The sequence below is a fragment of the Microcebus murinus genome, chromosome 12, assembly GCF_040939455.1.
Source record: "Microcebus murinus isolate Inina chromosome 12, M.murinus_Inina_mat1.0, whole genome shotgun sequence".
NCBI lineage: Eukaryota > Metazoa > Chordata > Mammalia > Primates > Cheirogaleidae > Microcebus > Microcebus murinus.
The window spans coordinates 51,981,552-52,006,722 of NC_134115.1; the positions used below are offsets into that span (position 1 = coordinate 51,981,552).

At 36.9% G+C, this 25,171-nt stretch overlaps 1 protein-coding gene across 4 annotated transcripts in view; it reads left to right on the forward strand.

Annotated features, from left to right (window-relative positions):
* Positions 1-25,171, forward strand: part of IFT74 (intraflagellar transport 74) — a 91,716-nt gene that overhangs the window by 31,594 nt on the left and 34,951 nt on the right. For 2 of the 4 annotated variants that reach the window (XM_076008785.1, XM_076008786.1), the window contains exons 10-14: positions 773-911; positions 2,769-2,831; positions 16,347-16,490; positions 18,506-18,546; positions 21,559-23,099. In XM_076008785.1, coding sequence (XP_075864900.1) covers positions 773-911; positions 2,769-2,831; positions 16,347-16,490; positions 18,506-18,546; positions 21,559-21,667 — 496 coding nt within the window. In that variant the 3' untranslated portion in view covers positions 21,668-23,099. Of the gene's footprint in view, positions 1-772; positions 912-2,768; positions 2,832-16,346; positions 16,491-18,505; positions 18,547-21,558; positions 23,100-25,171 lie in introns of those variants that run through there. The other 2 variants (XM_076008787.1, XM_076008788.1) reach the window with 2 other exon arrangements.

The window sequence follows — 25,171 nt, forward strand, 5'->3', positions numbered from 1 at the left end:
GATAAATTACAAAAGATTAACTCCTCTTGATATTTCTTGAGATTATGTGGTAAAGATGGTTATTGCTTCTAATTAATTTCACTATTACTACTTTTATAGAATTATATTTGTAATGTTTAAGTTATGTTTTTAGGGAAATTAGCTTATTATTTTATAATGCTAAAATATAGTTATTGCTATATTTTGTTGAATAGCCATTATAACTAAAGCAGTAGCTAAAAGGGAATGCAAGCAAAATATTTTATTAATCTAAAGTTATTTTTAAAATCAGATTGCACTGCAGGTCTCCCTACTCCCCAGTCAGCTGAGCTGCATTGCTTTATATGATTTACATGGCAAACTTCTATACAAGATTTTATTTGATCAAATCTGTGGCTAAAAAATGTTTGAAAACCACAATTATAAAACTTAACCATTTTGTTTGTTTTTTGAGGGTATGATAACAAAAAGTATAAGTGCATCCTCACATGTACAAGGTATTAAGGATTTTCTATGATAATCTTTGTGATTTCTTAATAAAGTAAGATAAGAGAGTGAGGAAATAAAAGGACTTGGGGATAGAGGAGAGAAAGTGTAAAATAAGTGTGTGCTGATGGGGACAAATTTTGTATGAGATAGAATATTTTAATGCAAATATAAGGACTTTGCAGTCACATACTATGGTTGAATATCTTTAAGTACACTATTAAATTCAATCTGTGATCTGGGTAATATGATTTGATGTTATTTTCCTCAATATAGTAACAAGAGTATAACATGCTTTTGATTTCAGGAAGGAAAAACAAATTAGAAGTGTAGAAGAAGAAATTGAACAGGAAAAACAAGCAGCAGATGGCATTATAAAAAATATGTCTCCTGAAAAACAAGTCAAATATATAGAGATGAAAACCACAAATGAGAAATTGCTGCAGGTAATATTAATTATTACTATGTGCCAGGCATATTGTGGTCTTGCTACTGAAAAGTATGGTTTGAAGATTGGCAGCATCAGTACCCCGAGAACTTGACTAGATTTACTGTTCAGAGTCTTTGTTTTAATAAGGCCCCCAGCAATTCATATGGATATTTAAATTTGAGAAGCACTCATCTCAAAATTTCCTTTTCTTAAGCTGCTTAATGACCTAGCTTTCACTGTAATTATTTTCTGTTTAAGTCTATGCATCCTTCATTTTTGCATGTCATAAACATGAAAATACTTGCATTTTTTTGGACTTTAAATTGAAACATTAAAAGGCCTCCTAGATAAGAGTCATATAAATATTTACTTTGTTTCCTTTTCTTCCCTGCCTAATAAGCAGCATACCTTTTACTTGCTGTATCCCTGATTTGAATGGCTATGTTCCCTAATCATATTGCTTAAATACTAATTTTTTTACTTTAATGTTTTTTATTGATACATAAAAGTTTTACATATTTGTAGGGTACATGTGATATTTATTATATATACATGCATATAATGTGTAATGATCAAATGAGGGTAATTAGGATATCCATCACATCAAACATTTATCATTTCTTTGAGTTGAGAACATTTTAAATCTTTTCTTATAGCTATTTTGAAATATACAATGAATTATTGTTAACTATAGTTACCCTACTGTGCTATCAAACACTAGACTTTATTCCTTCTATCTGACTATATCAGGCGTCCTCAAACTACGGCCCGCGGGCCACATGTGGGTGTTTTTGCCCGTTTGTTTTTTTACTTCAAAATAAGATATGTGCAGTGTGCATAGGAATTTGTTCATAGCTTTTTTTAAACTATAGTCATGCCCTCCAATGGTCTGAGGGACAGTGAACTGGCCCCCTGTTCAAAATGTTTGAGGACCCCAGGACTATATTTTTGTACCTATTAACCAACCTCCCTTTATCTGTCCTCTCCCCTAACCCTCCCCAGCCTCTGGTAACCATCATTTTACCCTCTACTTCCATGTGGTCAACATTTTAGCTTTCAAATATGAATGAGAACATTTGCTATTAAGTAAGCAATCTAGGAATTTAGGTGCCTGCTGAGGGTTTATTGAGAATCCTCCCAATATTGAGTCATGATGGTGCCTTTTCATGCCTGGATGGCCCTTAACTAAAGAATAAGCAAAGAACTGGATCCCATAAATGCCATTAATGAATATGGTTTTAATTTCTCAGATATGCCTTAACTAACAATTTAGTATAATTGTTTATTTCAGATAAGATTTGTAAAAGACCATGAAGCATTGATGAAAGAATATTGTAGAAATGCCAAAATACTACGAAAATATAGTTAATCTTGTAGAAGGGTTATGAATGAATAATCGTTTTAAGGGTCTTATCCTAGGAGTAAACCATGTTTACATGTGTATGTATATGTTTGTGTATATGTTTATATAGTATAGATCTTGGCCTTCTGAGAAATTGGGCAAAAAATATGAAAATATGGTTAGAAATTAAAAATAAAAATCATAACTTTAAACAATGACATCATTAATTTGAAAACTTCTTGTGTTTGATGTTCTCAGAACACAGTAATGATTCACTGTGAAAAGATCTAGCTACCTTTGACAAGCTCATGAAATTTCTTTGAAGGTAGATGGCAAGGTTTGTGGGAATAATTATAGAAATTGGCAAAAATAGATATAATGAAATGTTAATAAATTCTAGTCAAAATGCGAGATACTGGTTTAAGATGTTTATAAAACTTAGTCACATCCATATTTGAAATATTGAGAAATGGAGAAACAAATTATTCTTAATGTAATTCGTATTTATATTTACTGTTTTTTTCCCCTTAGGAATTAGATACACTTCAGCAACAACTAGATTCACTGAACATGAAAAAAGAGAGCCTAGAAACTGTAAGTATAAAATCAAATAAGGGTTCTTAATATTACTAAGTTACAAAAGATAATTCAGTTACAAGAGATAATTCAAGATAATAGAACTCATTCAAGTACATATTTATTTACCAGAATACTAACAGAAATTCAATACTTTTTCTTTTCATTCTGAACCACAAAGATCCTAGTTTGATAATAAATTAGATTTAATTATTGAATTCTGGCCGGGTACAGTGATTCATGCCTGTAATCCCAGCACTTTGGGAAGCTGAGACGGGAGAATCACTGTAAGGCCAGGGATTGGAGACCAGTCTGGGCAACATAGTGAGACCATGTTTCTGGAAAAAAAAAAAAAAAAAATTAGCTGGGTGCCGTGGCATGCCTGTAGTCCTAGATACTCAGGAGGATGAGGTAGGAGGATTGCTTGAGCCCAGGAGTTTGATGTTAAAGTGAGCTATGATCATGCCACTGCACTCCAGCCTGGGTGACAGAGCAAGATTCAGTCTCTATAAATGAATGAATGAGTGAGTGAGTGAGTACCTACTGTGTACAAAACAAATCATTCTGCCCTACTGGGGCATGCAAATCTAATGGCAATTTAAAGAAACATATACCAGAGACTGAAAACAAATGAAGAGAGAGATGAATTCATCACTTTAAGGAAGTTAAAGTTTGCATTTGTTTTCTTACTCACTTACTTAAAGCAATTTTTAATTCACAGCATAAAACATGTTTATGGTTAAAAACATTGAAAAAAATAAAGGTAAAAAGTATCTGTTTTGTTTCCCTCTTTCTAGACTGAAGTACTAGAAAGACATGTATTGAGTGCTTACTATGCCTTTTTGAGCCTTTTACACATATCCCCAAACGTAGGCATTTCATCTTCACAACAATCCTGTAATCCCATCTTGGTTTTACAGTTGTGGAAAACCTCAAATGGGGTTCATACTTCATATGCTATCTGCAGCTTTTTTTTCACCCTAACATCCTATCTTGAATGTTTATTCATATCAGTTCTTAGAGATTCCTCTCATTATTTTAAATTATTGAATTATATTACATTGTATCATTATAACAACCTTATGGAAGAAACAGTGATTATTGTTTTCTGGGATTCTAAACAATGCTCCAGTGAAAATGTACATTTTATACAAAGTTATATTAATATATCATGAGATTAATTTCTCTCATTTTTGTCAAAAGGTATACCTACTTCTAAAATGTTGTAAGATTGCCAAATTGCCTTTCTTTTTTTGTTGAGATGGAGTCTTTCTCTGTCACCCAGGCTAGAGTGTAGTGGTGTGATCACAGCTCACTGCAGCCTCAAACTCCTGGGCTCAAGCAATCCTCCTACCTCAGCCTTCCAAGTAGATAGGATTACAGCCATGAGCCACCATGCCTGGATAACTTTTTTAAAATTTTTTTTGTAAAGATGGAGGATCTTACTATATTGACCAGGCTGGTCTTGAACTCCTGGCCTCAAGTGATCCTCTTGCCTTGGCCTCCCAAAGTGCTGGGATTACATGTGTGAGCCACTGTAGCTGGCCCCCAAATTGCCTTTCAAAAAGGTGATTCCGATTACTACTATAAGATGTAAAGTATGAGAGTTCTTATTTTCTGCTGCACTCATTTATAGCAAGAATTATCCAACTTTTTCATTTTTGCTAGTTTGATTGGTAAAAATTACTACCTTACTTTAATTTTCACTTATTTATGCATGAAGTTGAGTATCTGTTTGTATCTGTGAACTGCTTTTTCATGTCCTTGGCACTTCAGAATACTGTCTTGTACCTCAAACTTTGCTTGCCTTACCTGATTTCCTGTAGATTCAGGTAGTTATCGTGATGATAGGATTAGGAATAGTCATAGATTGACATGATTGCTGTCACCAAGCTTGCAGAAGAAATAAACATAAGTATTTGGAATTCTTTCTTTCTTTTCTTTTTCTTTCTTTCTTGTCTCACTTTGTTGCCCAGGCTAGAGTGAGTGCCATGGCGTCAGCCTAGCTCACAGCAACCTCAAACTCCTGGGCTCAAGCAATCCTGCTGCCTCATCCTCCCGAGTAGCTGGGACTACAGACATGCGCCACCATGCCCGGCTAATTTTTTCTATATATATTAGTTGGCCGATTAATTTCTTTGTATTTATAGTAGAGACAGGGTCTCGCTTTTGCTCAGGCTGGTTTCGAACTCCTGATCTCGAGCAATCTTCCTGCCTCGGTCTCCCAAAGTGCTAGGATTACAGGCGTGAGCCACCACGCCCGGCCTGGAATTCTTTCTTTTGAGATTTTGTTAGTGAAAAATTGTTTACTAAAAACATTAAGGTGGTTTTCTTTGTTTGATTTCCATCTGTAGAGACACTTAATTTTTATTTCCTTGGATATCTGTGGTTATAGAAATACGCTTTAAGAAAGAAGGACCACATTTATTATTAATATAGCCAGCTTGCAGAATTCCTCACTGTCTTTTTTTTGGAGTGGGTGGGAGAAAGCTAAGTCTTATTTCACTTGGCAAATTTAGTTTCCATAGGAAGAAGTATATGCTGTAACCTTAGATTTAGTTTTTGTACTGATGCCATCCTTCTTTGGCATTGATACATAATATGCCTAAAATAACATGAGTTAAAAAAAATTTACAATATTCTCAAATCAAGATGACATGTCACTAATTCTATTTAACTTTTACCAGATCTATTTGTATTTATTTATTTAGGATTTGTTCTTCAAGAAAACATGTCAAATAGTGGTCAATCAACTGATATTTCTTGGATATCTTCTTTGTGTTCCCTACTGGGGGAAGTATTAGGTCATGCTGATTTAGTTCACAGGGGTTTGAAAAGATCAGGTGAAGGATAATCATGAGCTTGAGTCTTCAGGCACAGTGTTTTCAAGATGCAATTTGAAAAAGTCTAAGATTGTTAGGCAAAAAGGAGAAAATACTATGAAAAAGGAAATCAAAATATTTGCATTTCTTCTATATGTATTTTATCATCATGCCTTTTTTTTATCTTATCTGAAGCTAATCCATTGCTTGAGCTGTATATTTAACTCATTGCTTGTAGACTTTCAAAGATTTCCCTTGTCTACTTTTTTCTTTCTTTTTTAATGATTTCTTCTTTTGTGCTTTCTTTTTTTTTCTTTTTTAATTTATTTTTATTTTTGTTTATTATGGGGGTACAAGTGTTAAGGTTACATATATTGCCCATGCCTCCCCTCCCACCTTGAGTAAGAGCTTCAAGCATGTCCATCCCCCAAACGTTGCACATCTCACTTATTGTGTTTGTATATACTCATCCCCTCCTCCCCCCTCCAACCCTCCGGACACCCGATAAATGTTACTCCTATATGTCCACTGAGGTGTTGATCCATTAATACTAATTTGCTGGTGAGTACTCGTGGTGCTGGTTTTTCCATTCTTGAGATACTTCACTTAGTAGAATGGGTTCCAGCTGTATCCAGGAATATACAAGAGGTGCTATATCACCATTGTTTCTTTTTTGTTGTTGTTGTTGTTTTTTGAGACAGAGTCTCGCTTTGTTGCCCAGGCTAGAGTGAGTGCCGTGGCGTCAGCCTAGCTCATAGCAACCTCAAACTCCTGGGCTCAAGCAATCCTTCTGCCTCAGCCTCCCGAGTAGCTGGGACTACAGGCATGTGCCACCATGCCCAGCTGATTTTTTCTATATATTTTCAGTTGGCCAATTAATTTCTTTCTGTTTTTAGTAGAGACGGAGTCTCGCTCTTGCTCAGGCTGGTTTCAAACTCCTGACCTTGAGCAATCCGCCCGCCTCGGCCTCCCAGAGTGCTAGGATTACAGGCGTGAGCTACCGCACCCAGCCATCACATTGTTTCTTTTTTTTTTATTTCAGCATATTATGGGGGTACAGATTTTAAGGTTTCAATAAATGACCATTGTTTCTTAAAGCTGAGTAGTACTCCATGGTATACATAAACCACATTTTATTAATCCACTCATGAATTGATGGGCACTTGGGTTGTTTCCACAGCTTTGCAATTGTGCTGCTATAAACATTCGATATAGGTGTCTTTTTCATAAAGTGACTTTTGACCTTTTGGGTAGATGCCCAGTAGTGGAACTGCTGGATCAAATGGTAGATCTACTTGTATCACTTTGAGATACCTCCGTATTGCTTTCCACAAAGTTTGAACTAGTTTGTAGTCCCACCAACAGTGTAGGAGTGTTCCTCTCTCTCCACATCCACGCCAGCATTTGTTGTTTGGGGACTTTTTAATAAAGGCCATTCTCACTGGAGTTAAGTGATATCTCATTGTGGTTTTGATTTGCATTTCCCTGATGATTAGAGATGTTGAACATTTTTTCATCTGTTTGTTGGCCATTATTCTGTCTTCTTTTGAAAAGTTTCTGTTCATGTCCTTTGCTCATTTTTTGATAGGGTTATTTGATTTTTTCTTGTTGATTTTCCTGAGTTCTAAATAGATTCTAGTTATCAGCCCTTTGTCAGATGTGTACCTTGCAAAAATTTTCTCCCATTCTGTGGGCTGTCTATTTGGTCTCTTGACAGTTTCTTTGGCTGTGCAGAAGCTTTTTAATTTGATCAGGTCCCATTTATTTATTTTTGTTGCTGTTGTGATTGCCTTTGGGGTCTTCTTCATAAATTCTTTGCCTAGGCCAATGTCTAGAAGAGTATTTCCAACATTTTCCTAGCATTCTAATAGTTTTACACCTAAGGTTCAAGTCTGTTACCCAGTGTGAGTTGACTTTTGTGAGAGGTGAAAGGTGTGGGTCCTGTTCTAGTCTTCTACATGTGGCTATCCAGTTTTCCAAGCACCATTTATTGAATAAGGATCCTTTTCCCCAGTGTATGTTTTTGTCTGCTTTGTTGAAGATTTGTTGGCTATATGAGGATGGTTTAATATCTGTGTTCTCTATTCGTCCCACTGGTCAATATCCCTGTTCTTGTGCCTATACCATGCTGTTTTAATGACTATAGCCTTATAGTATAGTTTGAAGTCTGGTCAATTGATACCTCCTATTTTGTTTTTATTGCCTAGGATTGATTTTGATATACGGGATCTTGTCTGGTTCCATACGAGACGTTAAATTATTTTTTCTATATCTGTGAAATATGATGATGGTATTTTGATAGGATTGCATTTACTCTGTAGGTCACTTTGGGTAGTATAGACATTTTAAGGATGTTGATTCTGCCGACCTATGAACATGGTATATTCTTTCACCTGTTTACATCCTCTGCTATTTCCTTCTTCAGTGTTTCATAGTTCTCCCTTTAGAGGTCTTTTACCTCCTTAGTTAAATATATTCCAAGGTATTTTATTTTCTTTGTTGTTATTTTGAAGGGAATTGAGTCTTTCATTTGGTTCTCAATTTTACTGTTGTTGGCGTATATGAATGCGTCTGATTTCTGGGTATTGATTTTGTATCCTGAGAATTTACCCAATTCATTTATCAGTCCAAGGAGTCACTTGCTTGAATCCTTGGGGTTTTCTAGGTATAATATCATGTGATCAGCAAAGAGTGAGAGTTTGATCTCTTCTGCTCCCATTTGGACGCCCTTAATCCCACTCTCTTGTCTGATTGCTGTAGCGAAGATTTCCAGCACTATGTTGAACAGAAGTGGAGATAGTGAGCAACCTTGTCTTGTTCCAGTTCTAAGCGGGAATGCTTTCAGTTTTTCCCCATTCAGTATGATATTGGCTGTGGGTTTGTCATATATGGCTTATATCATTTTTAGGTAAGCCCCGTCTGTACCTATTTTGTAGAGCGTTCTTATCATAAAAGGGTGTTGAATTTTGTCAAATGCTTTTTCTGTGTCTATTGAGAATATCATATGGTCTTTGTTTTTGCTTCTGTCTATATGGTGAATTACATTTATAGATTTGGTATGTTGAACCATCCCTGTATCCATGGGATGGATCCCACTTGGTTGTGATGAATTATTTTCTTGACAAGCACCTCGATTCGATTGGCTAGGATTTTGTTTAGAATTTTTGCGTCTGTATTCATAAGGGATATTGGTCTGTAGTTTTCTTTTTTTGTTGCATCCTTTCTTGGTTTTGGTTCAGGGTTATGTTCGCTTCATAAAATGTATTGGGGAAGATTCTATCCTTCTCGATGTTGTGGAATTTCTGCAGGATAGGCACCAGTTCTTCTTTGTAGGTATGGTAAAATCCGGGTGTGAAACCATCTGGTCTAGGTCTTTTCTTTTTAGAAAGGTTTTTTATTGCTGTTTCAATTTCAGTACTTGATATTGGTCTGTTCAGGAATTCTATTTCTTCCTGGTTGAGCATAGGGAGGCTGTGTGTTTCTAAGAAATTGTCCATTTTCTCCACATTTTCCAGTTTATGTGCATAGAGGTTTTTGTAGTATCCATAAATTATATCTTGTATCTCTGTGGCATCCGTTGTAATTTCTCCTTTATTTTCCTGATGGAGGTTATTAGAGATTTTTCTTTTCTGCTTTTTGTTAGTCTAGCCAATGGTGTGTCAATTTTGTTTATTTTTTCAAAGAACCAACTTTTTGTTTTATTAATCTTCCGTATAGTTTCCCTGTTGTCAATTTCGTTTAGTTCTGATTTATCTTAATGATTTCACTTCCTCTGCTGGGTTTGGGGTTGGTCTGTTCTTCTTTTTCCAGCTCTTTGAGACGATTCATTAGGTTGTCTGTTTGTGATCTTTTCGACTTTTGGATATAGGCATTTATGGAAATAAACTTTCCTCTCAGGACTGCTTTAGCTGTGTCCCACAGGTTTTGGTAACTTATGTCACCTTTGTCAGTTAGTTCAAAGAATCTCTTGATTTCCATCTTGATTTCCTCGTTTATGAAGTGATCATTCAGCAGAAGATTGTTTAGTTTCCATGACTTTGTGTAGAAATGAGAACTCCTGTTAGGATTGATTTCTACATTTATTCCATTGTGGTCTGAAAAGATACATGGTATAATTTTTATTTTTTTAAATTGTTTGAGACATGCTTTGTGTCCTAGGATATGGTCAGTCTTAGAGAATGACCCATGAGCTGATGAGAAGAACGTATATTAAGTGGTTTTGGGGTAGAATGTCCTGTAAATGTCAGTCAGGGCCATTTGTTCTAGAGTTCTGTTGAAGTCCATTATTTCTGTGTTGATTTTCTGTTTGGAGGATCTATCCTGTGCTGTCAGTGGGGTGTTAAAGTCTCCGACCATTATGGTGTTGTTGTTTATCCATTTGTTTAGATCAAGTAGAGTTTGCTTTATGAATCTGGGTGCACCAAGGTTGGGTGCATATATATTTAGAATTGTTATGTCTTCTTGTTGAACTGTACCCTTCACCATTATACAGTGACCTTCTTTGTTTTTTTATTACTTTTGTTGATTTAAAAACTAAGTTATCTGTAATCAGCAAACTGTAAGCTGTAAGTCAGCTTTCTTTTGGCTTCTATTTGCTTGAAATATTGTTCTCTATCCCTTTACCTTTAGTCTATATGTGTCCTTGCCAGTTAGATATGTTTCCTGAAGGCAGCAGATACTTGGCTTGTGTTTTTATCCATGTGGCCAGCCGGTGTCTCTTGAGTAGGGAGTTCAAGTCATTCACATTTATTGAGATAACTGATAGGTGGGGCAGATTTCTGTTCATTATGTTGGGCTGTGCTTTGTTGCTTTGTTTTCTCTCTTGAGCTGTGGTATCTGGGCTTTGATCTCTAGCTTTGAGTAGATGTACATTCATGAGTGTTTATTGTGCTGATTCTTGGGTAACACTGTTTTGAGTACTTCTTGAAGCACTGGTCTTGTCTTGGTTAATTCCCTCAGTCTTTGCTTATCTGAGAATGTCTTGATTTCTCCTTCATATACAACACTTAGTTTTGCAGGGAATAAGATTCTAGGCTGGGCATTGTTCTGTTTCAAAAGAGTTAGAATGAGGCCCCAGTCTCTCCTTGTTTGTAAAGTCTCATTAGAGAAGTCTGATGTTATTCGTATTGGCTTTCCTTTGTATGTTACTTCCTTCTTTCATCTTACAGCTTTTAGAAGGGCCTCTTTCGTTGATATTTTGGTCAGTCTGATGACTACATGTCATGACGTCTTCCTGTTTGCATTGAATCTCCCAGGGGTCTTCTGAGCTTCTTGAACTTGTATCTCGAGATTTTTTAGCAAGGCCTGGGAAATTTTCCTCTATTATATCTTTAAATAGCTTGTCCAACCCTTGAGTGTTTTTTTCTTCCCCTTGTGGTAACCCTATGACCCTCACATTAGGTTTCTTGACATAACCCCACATCTCTTGTAGGCTTTGCTCTTTTCTCTTGTTTCTCTGCTCTGTCTCTGTGACTGATTTATTTAATTGGAGGGTGTTATCTTCAATCTCTGAGATTCTGTCTTCTGTTTGATCTATCCTGTTATTGAGCCTTTCCCCTGTGTTTTGTTGTTCCCTGAATTGATTCTTCATTTCCAGGAGTTCAGTTAAATTTTTCTTCATTGTATCAGTTTCTTTAGTGAATTTGTGTTCCAGGTCCTGGAGTCTTTTTGTGCTTTCTTTGTGGTAGTTATCCAGTTTTTCTTGCAGGTCATTGAATTTTCTTATCATCCACATTCGAAATTCCTGTTCTGTCATTTTGGTTGCCTGATTTTCATTGGTGTTCGTTTCTACGGGGCTGTTGCTCCTCTTTGGGGGTGTGTTTTCAGTTTGATTCTTCATATTTCTGGAGTTCCTTCCCTGATTTCTTCCCATTTGGATCAGTTGTTGCTTCTTGTCTTTAGGTTTTCTTTTGGGTATTGAAATGCCTTGTTTAGTCTCAGCCAGTAGGTGGCATTTGTGGGAGAAATTCGACCACACCCTGTATGATGAGTTAGTAGGTGCCATGAAAAGGGTGTGCAGGATGTCCTCCCTGTCAGTAGGTGGCGCTTGCTCGGAGGGACAGGCTACACTATTGATTTTGTGTCCTGAAACCAGCTCTGGTTCCTCTGGAGGTTCTCTAGTGCCTCAGGTGGTCTGTGAGGCCCTTGACTTCCAGGTGTGTCCTTTTCTCCCCCTCAGTGAGGGCTGGTCTTGGAGTGAGTCTGGTTTGTGTAAGCCTGCCCTCAGGCACCACTGATGCTGTTAGCAGGGGTCAAAGTTCTATTCTCTGCTTCTGGGAAAAGTTGTCAGGGAGGCGCTGGAATGGCCCTGCTCAGTCAGAAAGTCTGGGTGTGGCGATGAGGCCATCTGAGACCTGCAGTCTGGAGCAGGCCTGGCTCCTTTCCACTCTCCCCAACTCTGTGGCTACTTCTGGGCCTCTGAGAGCAGGCCAGACTTCACCCCACCACCATGCCTCCACTGGCTGTGATGTTGGCTGGGAGGTTCCCTGTGCCAGATCGCCGCCTGGGCTGGTGCATGGCTCCCCTTTGGGAGGAGGGTTGCCTTCAAGGACACTGATCTGCCTCTGAAGGCACACACACCTCAGTATGCTGTTCATGGATATCCCTTGTGTGTCCTGGGCATTGCGAGACCTGGGTGCATGGGATCTGGTCCGCAGGTCTGAACTCTGGGCCCCAGAGTTCTATCCCTAACCCTACCAGGGAGAGGAGTGTCAGTCCCAATTCACCTGCAGGAAGCCCAAGCTGGGTTGATGTCTCTCAGCCTCAGGGTCTGCCCCGTTCTCCTGGGATCACTGGGCCAGCAGCATCTGGGAGGGCTTGTGGGTAGGGAACTCACCGTCTGAGTTCCCTTCATTCAGCTGTAGGGCCCCGAAAGGGAAGGTCCCGTTCCCTGGAGGTGCCTCCGGCTGGTGGCTATATTGTCTCTCTCTCGGCAGCTGCAGATAGGGATGGGGGAAGGGAGAAGAAGGCAATATGGCACCTGCCTTGGGGTTGGGGTCTGTGCACAGGGATGTGCCTGTGGGAGTTGGCAGCCTGGTGCCGCATCCGCTACAGGCTTACCGCTCACTGGCGGTGGCCGTCTCTGGGGTGGTGTCCACAGTTCTCTCCAACCTCTGGGGAGCCCACCAGCAGTCCGAGATGCAAGGGCAAGGAAAGTTAGCCCCTTCACCTAACCTTGTCGCTGGTCTCCAGGCTGCTCCAGAGGTCTCTGCTTCCAGTTCTCCGCAACCTCCTCCCGTGGAGTCTCCCGTGGTCGCAGGTACCCCTCCTTCCGGCCCTCGTCTGATGTATGCTCGTCTTCTTGCTTCTATCTTCTGATTTCTCTTAGAATCTGTGTTTTCTGCAGAGATACTCTGTCTGGCAATGTTTCTCGTCTGCCATCTTGATTAATCCTCCTTTTGTGCTTTCAAAAAGGAGATCTTCCCTCTTAAGAATTTGGTTTTTATGCTGTGGGCCTTGTTTCAAATATCATTGTTAAGTCTTATAGCTTTGTTAATTTGAAAACTTTATTTAGACCTCAGATCCTCAGTTTTCTCATCTGTAAAATGGAGATGATAGTACTATCTTTTATAGTATTGTTTTAAGTATTAGAGATAGCATATAAAAAACATGGAGTACAGTGCCTGGTGCAGAACAAGTGCTCAAGAAATATTAATAATAACTTCAAATGTCATTTTAATCATTGCTACCACCCCCATTCTAGCTTTTTTGGTTATTGAATAAATTTTTTTCCTATGAACACACCATATCACAAGTTATAAAATTTTTATCACATCCTTATTTTCTCTTTGTGAACCATAGAATAGTGTTAAATACACAATAACTATTATTGCATGTGTTAGTTCCTAGTACTGCGGTAACAACGAATCACAAACTGAGTGGCTTAAAACAACAAAAATTTATTTTCTTATAGTTCTGGAGACTAGAAGTCTGAAATCAAGGTGTCAGCAAAACCATGCATTCTCTGAGACTCTGAGTAGAATCTTTCCTTACTTCTTCATAGCTTCTGATGGTATTCATCAGTTCTTGGCATTGCTTGTCTTGCAGCTGCATCACTCCAGTCTCTCCGTATGTTATCACATGGCATTCTCCCTGTGTCTCTGTTGTACTCCATTCTCTTCCTATGTTATCACATGGCATTCTCCCTGTGTCTCTGCTGTTCTTATCAGGATGTATCTGCAAATAGTATCTGCAAAGATACTATTTCCAAATAAAGGTCTCATTCACAAGTTTAGGACATTAGAACTTCAACATATATTTTTGAGGGTACAAAATTGAACCCATAATATTATGGAAAAGTATATATGTTACTTATTCAGGGGAAAGTATCTTACCTTTAGAGCTGTGGTCCCCATACCCTAGGCTGAGGGCTGGTACTGGTCTGTGACCTATTAAGAATTGGGCTGGCCGGGCGCTGTGGCTCACGCCTGTAATCCTAGCTCTTGGGAGGCCGAGGCGGGCGGATTGCTCAAGGTCAGGAGTTCAAAACCAGCCTGAGCAAGAGCGAGACCCCGTCTCTACTATAAATAGAAAGAAATTAATTGGCCAACTGATATACATATAAAAAAAAAAATTAGCCGGGCATGGTGGCGCATGCCTGTAGTCCCAGCTACCCGGGAGACTGAGGCAGAAGGATCACTCGAGCCCAGGAGTTTGAGGTTGCTGTGAGCTAGGCTGACGCCATGGCACTCACTCTAGCCTGGGCAACAAAGCGAGACTCTGTCTCAAAAAAAAAAAAAAAAAAAAGAATTGGGCTGCACAGCAGGGCAGGCAGGCGAGCAAGTGAGGAAAGCTTCATCTGTATTTACAGCTGCTCCCCCTCACTCACATCACTGCCTGAGCTCTGCCTCTTGTCAGAACAGCTGGGGCATTACATTTTTATAGGAGCATGAAACCTACAGTAAACTGCACATGTGCGGGATCTAGGTTGCGCATCTCCTATGAGAATCTAATTAATGCTTTATGATCTGAGGTGAAGTTGAGGCAATGATGCCAGTGCTGGGGAGCAGCTGCAAATGCAGATTATCATTAGCAGAGAGGTTTTTTTTTTCTTTTGCTCTCCCATAGTCATAGCAAAGGAAGAACAAAAAAGGAAGGGCACAAAAAAGCAACAGAGAGGTTTGATAAATATAATGCACTTGAATCATCCTGAAACCACCCCCCACCACTCTCTACCCTACCTAATCCGTGGAAAAGTTGTCTTTTTTTTTTTTTTTGGAGACAGAGTCTCGCTTTGTTTTCCAGGCTAGAGTGAGTGCCATGGCGTCAGCCTAGCTCACAGCAACCGTAAACTCCTGGGCTCAAGCGATCCTCCTGCCTCAGCCTCCCGAATAGCTGGGACTACAGGCATGTGCCACCATGCCCGGCTAATATTTTCTATATATTTTTAGTTGGCCAATTAATTTCTTTCTATTTTTAGTATAGACAGGGTCTCAATCTTGCTCAGGCTGGTCTCGAACTCCGGAGCTCAAACAATCCGCCCACCTTGGCCTCACAGAGTGATAGGATTACAAGCATCCCAGCCGAAAAGTTGTCTTTCATGAAACAGGTCTCTGGTGCCAAAAAGATTGGAGACTGCTGCTCTAGAGATCACGTTATGGACTTGAATCAGACATCCTATTTAAAGTTGTAGATATATTGTTACGTTTTCTTTATTTTCTGTTGGCAGACTTGTCCTATATTTGTTCAGGTCTTATATTTAGAAAATAAAATAATAAAATAAAAAATAAAATAAAATAAAATAGGGGCTTTCCTTTCGGCCGGAGCCGCCATCTTCCAGTAATTCGCCAAAATGACGAACATAAAGGGAAAGAGGAGAGGCACCCGATACATGTTCTCTAGGCCTTTTAGAAAACATGAAGTTGTTCCTTTGGCCACATACATACAAATCTACAAGAAAAGTAATATTGTAGACATCAAGGGAATGGGTACTGTTCAAAAAGGCATGCCCCATAAATGTTACCATGGCAAAACTGGAAGAGTCTACAATGTTACCCAGCATGCTGTTGGATTTGTTGTAAATAAACAACGGCAAGATTCTTGCCAAGAGGATTAATGTACGTATCGAGCACATTAAGCACTCTAAGAGCCGAGATAGCTTCCTGAAGCATGTGAAGGAAAATGATCAGAAAAAGAAGGAAGCCAAAGAGAAAGGTACCTGTGTTAAACTGAAGTGACAGCCTGCTCCACCCAGAGAAGCACACTTTGTGAGAACCAATGGAAAGGAGCCCGAGCTGCTGGAACCTATTTCTTATGAATTCATGGCATAATAGGTGCTTCACACTTTGTGAGAAGCAACAGAAAGGAGCCTGAGGTGTTGGGACCTGTTCCCTATGAATTCATGGCGTAATAGGCATAGCACACCTGTGAGAAGCAAAGAAAGGACCTTGAGCTGCCAGAATCTATTCCCTATGAATTCATGGTATAGGAGACAAACCTAATAAAAGCCGCTATACTCTAAAAAAATATATGGCTACCAACTTCTTGTGCATCTTAGACTAAAAATAGCTTATGAAAGTATACAGGGATTTATTTTTATTCTTCCTATTTAGAAATGAGCTTTGTAGCATTATTGAGTACTAAAGATATTTGATATATATATTTAAAGATGCTGGTAGTTTAAATTTATTCTTATTTTTATAAACTAAAACTTACTTGAGAATAATTTTTGACAAAATACTAATTAAAATTTTCCTTTTTTTGTTTTCTTTAGGAAATAGCACACTCCCAGGTAAAACAGGAAGCTGTATTGCTGCATGAAAAACTTTATGAGTTAGAATCCCATCGACAGCAAATGATTGCAGAAGACAAAAGCATGGGATCTCCAATGGAGGAGAGAGAGAAATTACTTAAGCAGGTAGGAAAACCAACATTTTTATTTTATTTTATTTATTTATTTTTTTGAGACAGAGTCTCGCTTTGTTGCCCAGGCTAGAGTGAGTGCTGTGACGTCAGCCTTGCTCACAGCAACCTCAAACTCCTGGGCTCAGGCAATCCTCGTGCCTCAGCCTCCCGATTAGCTGGGACTACAGGCATGCGCCACCATGCCCGGCTAATTTTTTCTATATATGTATTAGTTGGCCAATTAATTTCTTTGTAGTTATAGTAGAGACAGGGTCTCACTCTTGCTCAGGTTGGTTTCGAACTCCTGACTTCAAGCAATCTGCCCACCTCGGCCTCCCAGAGAGCTAGGATTACAGGCGTGAGCTACCACGCCTGGCCAAACATACTTATTTTAATATGTCAGGTTTTGGTAAATGTGTTGATTTGTTTATTTAAGGAATATGAATTGAACAGAAAGCCAGTAAGTTTGTCTAAAAAAAAAAAACAACAGTAAAAAGTTAGCTTTACCTAAATTGATATGAAATACTTGATCAAGAAACTCTAAATAAAGTCATTTCCTCACATAAACTATTTTTTGGTTAAAATTCTCATATATATGGTCTTTGTGCATATTTTGGCCATTATTTCATGTTTTGGATCCTTATTAGGAAAACTTGAAACTCTAAAAGGTCATTAAATATTTAGATAATCTTATTGAAGATATGCTTCATTATTTGTTTTGGGCCTTATATTTAGAAAATGAAGTGTCCCAAGGATAATGAGTTTTTGTTGTTATTACAATCAGTGCCTCCATGAAGGGAACAGAATTAAAATATCCTGTGAAATTATGATATGTCACAAAGTTGTATCATATGTATTCAGTAGCTTTCTTCTCCAAGGCGGGCTTCAGTTTAGCTAAGTTACAATTAGCATGTTGTTTATCTTGGGGTACCCTAACTATAGGGCCCTTAGAAGAACTGCATATATATTTGGATACAGTTCCAATAAGGAAGTCCTTAGTGGTCTTAGACTGAGCCCAGTGTGTTTAAAAGAACCTTATGGATCAATTCAGTGACCATTTAAATGTTAGAATCATTCCAGAAAGCTTTTAATATCTAGAACCTCTGGAGTTCTTTGGAAAGAAATCAGTGGAAGCTGGGAAGGAAAGAGTGATCTTGTGGTAGGTTTATTAGATAAAATACATAATGGCTAGTTAAATTTGAATTTCAGATAAGCAATGAATAATCTTTTAGAATAAATATGTATGTGAAGATGGTAAAGAAATTCCAAATATTACTTGGTTCCTATGTACTCTCAAAGTTACTCATTTTTTGTCTGAAATTCAAATTTAACTGGGCTTGCTAAATCTAGAAACCATACCTTGGGAAGGCAAGTGGTCTCAGAAATCCTAGATTTTTATATCAATGGATCTAGGCTTTAAGATGAGTTAACTTGATGCCACCTTGTGGATAGGTGTGGGTATATCAGTTACTACCTTTTATTTGAAGAAGAAAGGAATCTGTAAATAATAGTTCCTTAGTGATGTTCCCTTTAACTTCAAAGATTGAAATCTAAGATATAGGTTTCAAGAAAGAGACTGGGGCCGGGCGCGGTGGCTCACGCCTGTAATCCTAGCTCTCTGGGAGGCCAAGGCGGGCGGATTGCTCAAGGTCAGGAGTTCAAAACCAGCCTGAGCAAGAGCGAGACCCCGTCTCTACTATAAATAGAAAGAAATTAATTGGCCAACTGATATATATATAAAAAATTAGCCGGGCATGGTGGCACATGCCTGTAGTCCCAGCTACTCGGGAGGCTGAGGCAGAAGGATCGCTCGAGCCCAGGAGTTTGAGGTTGCTGTGAGCTAGGCTGACGCCACGGCACTCACTCTAGCCTGGACAACAAAACGAGACTCTGTCTCAAAAAAAAAAAAAAAAGAAAGAGACTGGATTTGACATTTTAGTACAGCATATTCTAGAAGGAAATTATCTTTAAAATAGTCTTATAATGGAGTTATTCTTTAAATATTATTTTCTTTTTATGTCTTTATAGGTTAAAGAAGATAATCAGGAAATAGCCAGCATGGAGAGACAGTAAGTACCTTTGTGCTAGGACATTTTACATCAGTTCTTCATCTTTTAAATTACATTCTAAAGGTACAAGAGTGCATGTTGTTACAGGAATTCTTTGGTTCACATTGCTAATGTTGATGCAGCTTTCAATCTTACAGTGTTAAATATTTCTTTAAGTATTTAATTAAGAGCCATTGCACATTATAATTGCTTTTTTAAAACAGCTTTATTAATATATAATTCATACCATGTAATTCACATGTTTAAACTGTACAATTCTGAGCTTTTTAGTATATTCACAGAGTTATGCAACCATCACCCCCATCAAGTTTAGAAAAGTTCAGTTACCCCAATAAAACCCCACACCCCTTTGCCATCACCTTCCTCACCCTTTTTCCAGCTCTAGGCAACAAATATAATTTACTTAATGTCTCTGTAGATTTGCTTATTCTGGACATTTCATATAAACGTAATCTTATAATACGTGGTTCTGTATAGCTGGTTACTTAGAGTAATGTTTTTGAAGTTCATCTGTCTTGTAGTGTATATCAATATTTCATTTTTACTGCCAAATAATATTCCATTTTATAGATATACCATATTTTATCCACTCATTAGTTGATAGATATTTGAATTGTTACCATTTTTTAACTATTATGAATCATGCTACTATGAACATCCATATAAAAGTTTTTGTGTGGACATATGTTTTCGCTTCTCCTGTGTATATACCTAAGATTGGAAATGCTGGCTCCTGTTGTACTCTATGTTTAACTTTTTGAGGACTTGCCAGACTGTTTTCCAAAGCAGCTGCACCATTTTACATTTCTACTGGCAGTGTATGAGGGCTCCAGTTTCTCCACATCCTCATTAACACTTGTTATTATTTGTCTTTTTTGATCATAGCCATCCTAATGGATTTGAAGTAGTATCTTGTTATGGTTTTGATTTGCATTTCCCTGATGGCTAATGATGTTGAGGTTTTTTTCAAGTGCTTATTGGCCATATGTATATCTTTGAAGAAATGTTTATTCAGATCCTTTGCCCATTTTTCAAAAAAAAAAATTTTAGTTATTCTGGGAACATAATAGCTGTATGTATTTATGGGGTACATGTGATGTTTTGATACAGGCATACAATGTGTAATAATTAAATCAGAATAATTGAGATATCCATCACCTCAAGCATTTATCATTTCTTTGTTTTAGGAACATGCTTTTAGTTATTTTAAAGTATATAGTAACTTATTATTGACTATAGTCACTCTATTGTGCTATTAAATATTAGATCTTGATCATTCTATATGACTATATTTTTATACCCATTAACCATCTCTACTTTATTCCCCCTCCTCTGCTACTCTTCCCAGCCTCTGGTAACCATCATTCTTACTCTCTATCTCTATAAGATTAATTGTTTTAATTTTTAGATCCCACTATGAGTGAGAACATGCAAAATTTGTCTTTCTGTGTTTGGGTTATTTCACTTAACATAATGTTCTCCGGTTCCATCCATGTTTTTGCCAATGACAAAGTTTCATTCTTTTTTATGGCTGAATAATACCCATTGTGTATATGTACCACATTTTTTTTCTTTCTTTTTTTTTTTTTTTGAGACAGTCTCACTCTGTTGCCTGGGCTAGAGTGCTGTGGCGTCAGCCTAGCTCACAGCAACCTCAAACTCCTAGGCTCAGGCGATCCTCCTGCCTCAGCCTCCCAAGTAGCTAGGACTATAGGCACGTGCCTCCATGCCCGGCTAATTTTTCTATATATTTTTAGTTGTCCAGCTAATTTCTTTCTATTTTTAGTAGAGATGGAGTCTTGTTCTTGCTCAGGCTGGTCTCGAACTCCTGAGCTCAAATGATCCACCACCTTGGTCTCCCAGAGTGCTAGGATTACAGGCGTGAGCTACCATGCCCAGCCACCACATTTTCTTTATCCATTCATCCATTAATGGATACGTAGGTTGACTTAGGTTGATTCCAGATCTTGACTATTGTGAATAATGCTGCAATAAACATGGGAGCTTTGACCATTTTTTTACAAGATTATTTGTCTTTTTATTATTTAATTATAACAGTTCTTTATGTATTTTAGATAGAGATACCTTATCAGATACATGATTTGCAAAAATTTTCTCTCCTGTGGATTTTTTCACTTTCTTGATGGTGCCCTTGGAAGCACAGAAGTTTTCAATTTTGATGATGTCTAGTTTATCTATTTTTTCTTTTGTTGCTTGTGCTTTTGTGTCTTATCTAAGAAATCAATGCCTAATCCAAGGTCATGAAAACTATGCCTCTGTTTTCTTTTAAGAATTTTATAGTTTAGCTCTTACATTTATATCTTTGGTCCATTTTGAATTAATTTTTATATATGATATGAGGTAGGAGTCCAATTTTATTCTTCATTTGTGCATATCTAGTGGTCCTAGCACCATTTGTTGAAAATACTCTTCTTTCCCCATTTAATTATCTTGGGACCATTGAAAATGAGTTGACCATAGGTATATGATCTTATTTCTGGACTCACAATTCTAGTTCATTCATATATATATATATATATCCTTATTCTAATACCACATTATCTTGATTACTATAACCTTACAGTGAGTATAACTGCTTTTCATTAAAATTCTAACTCATGTAATGTACTACTAATGGTAGATTTTCCCTTATTTTCTAATTTTTGAGACTAATTTGCCAACTTAGTTTAGTTTTTACAAACCTACAAAAAGAAGATTGTAGATTTTTTACTTTCTTAATATTCCAAGTCAAACTCAAAAGAAGGTTGAGAAGAGTCTCCTGTTGAAGTCAGCCAACCTAATGTTCTCAGAATATATTTCTGCTCCAAATAGGAATCATAAAAAAGTCTTTAAAAAGATTTTTCTCTCTAAATTTATAGTATTATCCTCAGAAGAGGGCATATTAGTTCTAGATATTATTTATGCAACTTAGAAAAGGTATCCTAACATCATTAAATGTTTTTACTCAATGTCTACATTATCTTTATAAATTCATTAAAATATTTTCAACAGGCTAACAGATATAAAAGAAAAAATAAATCAGTTTAATGACGAAATTAGACAACTTGACATGGATTTAGAGGAACACCAAGGTAATGTTTCTTGTATTTTTATAATGTAGCTTAACAGATATATAGCAGTATTGGGTACAGTATTAAACAGTATCTCAGGGACTATTTAACTACCCAGGATTTATTATTTCTTTATGACATTACTAACTTTATTAACATATATACTAAGTATTATAAGTAATATTAGAGCAATTTTTTAAACTGAACAAAAACTTGAAATAACTTGGAATGGTTACATAATGATAAGAACTTATAGTTTTGCAAAGCACTTTTTTATAAAAAAGGAAGTAAAATCATTTAAAGTTGTTATAGATTCTTAAGTTATACTAATTCAATATGGGCAACTATTAATTAATGATGATAACTGGTAGCATTGGAGGAGATAAGAATTTAATCACAAATATCACAGATAACCCGGAAAGAATTAATTCCACAGCCAGGCCCACTAATGAAATAGCAAGCACTGATCATCCTGATCCTTCTCCAGCTTTCCCCAGTGGTGGAGTCTGAAGAACCAATGAAGGCACTAAGAACACTTGAGGGAGCCTGGGGTCTGAACAAATAAAACTTCTATGGCGAGGTTTGAGAGCCACTTATGTGTGCTTGGTGGAAGAGATTGGGCATTATAGTTTTCTAGTCAGCTTCTCCCTAATAAGGGAGAGAAAAATGGGTTTCCTATGGTGCTTTAAAAACAGTTTAAGTGCAAACCAGTTAATATACCCTTGGATTATCAAGAATTGACTGTATATTCTTACACATTAGGTATGGTATAAAGAAGCGTGCATATACATGTATTCTTATTATGGGTAACAAAACATTCATACTGGGGAAAACGAATGGTCTATTCCTAAATTAAGTTTTTAAATTCATTTTTAATGGTTCTGTATCAGTTTTAGTTATACTTTTTCTTGATATCATTAGCTACTGTTGATTGATTACATAATACCTGGGCTGGGCACTTTGCAATCTTTGCAAGAACACTTTGAAACCTTGTTAACCCATTTTATACATGTTGAAGCTCAAAGAAGTTACGTAATTTACTCCAATTCCCCCAGCTAGTAAGGAGTAAAGGCCAGATTTAAACCAAGATGTCTTTGCCTCCAATGCCTTAGTTCTCTTGCCTAAACCTAAATTTGACTTTCTGATATGAAGTATTGCGTTTCTGAAATAAAAATGTTCTTATGAAATACTTAAATAGTTTTATTTACATATGGCTACTGATGGCTTTAAATAAGGCAAGTAAAGGCAGACAGACTTTAAGTCCCAGTTATTAGGTAAGTAAACTTGACTGAGCTTTAGTCTTCTCATCTGCAAAATTAATACAATGGTCCTATCTCACCAAGGTTTATGAATATTAAATGGCATACACAGCAAGGTAGACTCACAATAAGTTGTTAAGACTCAGGTCATGTTATTTTCTTTTTAAAAATGTTTATTTATTCATTTTCATTGACAAATAAAAATTATATATATTATATACTACATGATGTTTTGAAATTTGTATACAAAGTAGAATGGCTAAATATTAATATATGTATTACCTAATAAATATTAATATATGTATTACCTCACATAATTATTTTTTGTGGTTAGAATGTTCAAAGTCCACTCTCTTAGCTATCTTCAAAAATATACTACCTTGTTATTAACTATAGTCACTATATTGTACAACAGATCTCTTGAACTTATTCCTTCTAACTGAAATTTTGTATCCTTTGACCATGTTATTTTCTTTTATCAAATTATTTCATTGATTTTGATTTATATAGATCTAGTATTCTAGACTTTATTAATATATGTAAAACTATTCTGAGAAATCTGGTAATGTTCTTGATTTTAGATCCTTTATAGGATACATTCTAAATAGTTTTCCTAAATCTAGATCTCTAACATTCAATTTCTTTCCATTAAAATAATGTATTTGTGAAGCAACAATTTACTATTATTTGCTAGTTCTAAGACAAATGGAATGCTTTGAATTTTAGCTTCCATTTCCCTTTTTGTTCTCTAACTTTTTTTTTATTAATGTAGAAAAAACAATCTATAATGCAGTGTGAAAGTGGCAAAAAACATTTATAGATAATTATATATAAATACATGTGATATATAAATACTGTACATATGTATGCTTGTGTATATATGTGTATGTGTATATATATATAGCATGCATTCATTTTTCATTCTTCTGCTACACTGTGTTCATCCTAGACTATTGGTACAACAGCAGAGGGGGTTTTTGTTAGAAGGTTACTTGTTAGAAGGTTACTTGTTAGTTCAGGACCTCATTATTTTTTGCCTGAACTATAGCAGTAGCCTCTTAACTGGTGTCCCAACCTCCAGTCTTACCCCTTCTCAGATTCTTCCACCAAAATGCTGCGTGACTGAGTTATATATAAAATGTGATTCTGTGTCATTCTTCTGTTTAACAGTGGTTTCCCATGATATACAAGATAAAGCTCAAGAATTTTTGCATGTCATACTATAGTAGTCCCTCTGTAATCTGGCCTCTACATCGTCAGCATCCTTTCTCGCCCCTCATCATCTCTATCCGTATATTTTGATGTGAATCTAATTTTGGCACTCCATACCTCCTCCCTGTAACCCCATGTCAAACTGCTTCATGCCCCAACTCTTTGCTCATATTATTTGTTCCCTTGTCTTGAATGTTCTTTTCCCTTTTATTTTCCCTACTCAATTCTCATCCTTTATGATCTAGCTCAGGTACCCCCTCTCTCTCATTCAGTATAACTCTAATTGTTATGCTGGCCTGTTTCTGGGCTGTGCTAAGTGAGTGACACCTCTCCCTGTTATGAGAGCACACCGTTCATAATATATCACTGCATTGACCATAGTATATTACAATTATCTACTTACGTGTTTGTCTTCCCCTCTTAGGCAATAAGTCTGCATGGATAGGGACAGTGTCTTATTTACTTTGGTAACCTCTTTCATCAACACAGTGTCTGTGAAAGTAAATACTCATTAAATGTTTGTGGAATGAACTAAACAATTCATATTTTAGCAAAGAGAGAATTATATAATGAACTAAAGGTTAAAATAGGGCTCTAATCATTTCTTTGGGCTCTCTAGTTTTAGGATGTAAATATGCACTCTTCCCCAGAGAGAGCTTGACTGCAGAGGTTCTATTACTTTCTAAAGGATTTCTACCTTGGATTCATGTTCCAATAAAGCAGTGGATGCTTATCTACATTTGCATTCTCAGCAGCTCCTTGATTCAAGATTGTGGATGATCCATTCCTTAGGATGTGGATGATAAGTTATTTTGGCTTTCTGGTCCATACTTAGCTTTGTCCCCTGGCTTTATCCCATCTTTGGTCCCTTTTTATTCATTTTTTATGTGCTATCTGGCATCTTTGATTAATGGCACCTGTGTGTAATCCAACTTGTCCACCTTTTGCATTGTAGGGTTTCTGGTTAAGATAGCACATAAACCATTAATGATGTTTATACATGTCTGACTTTTTTAGGAGTTGCTCCAACCTTTCAGTTTTCAAATAAACTTTAAAAATATTTATACAATTTATTCTAAATTC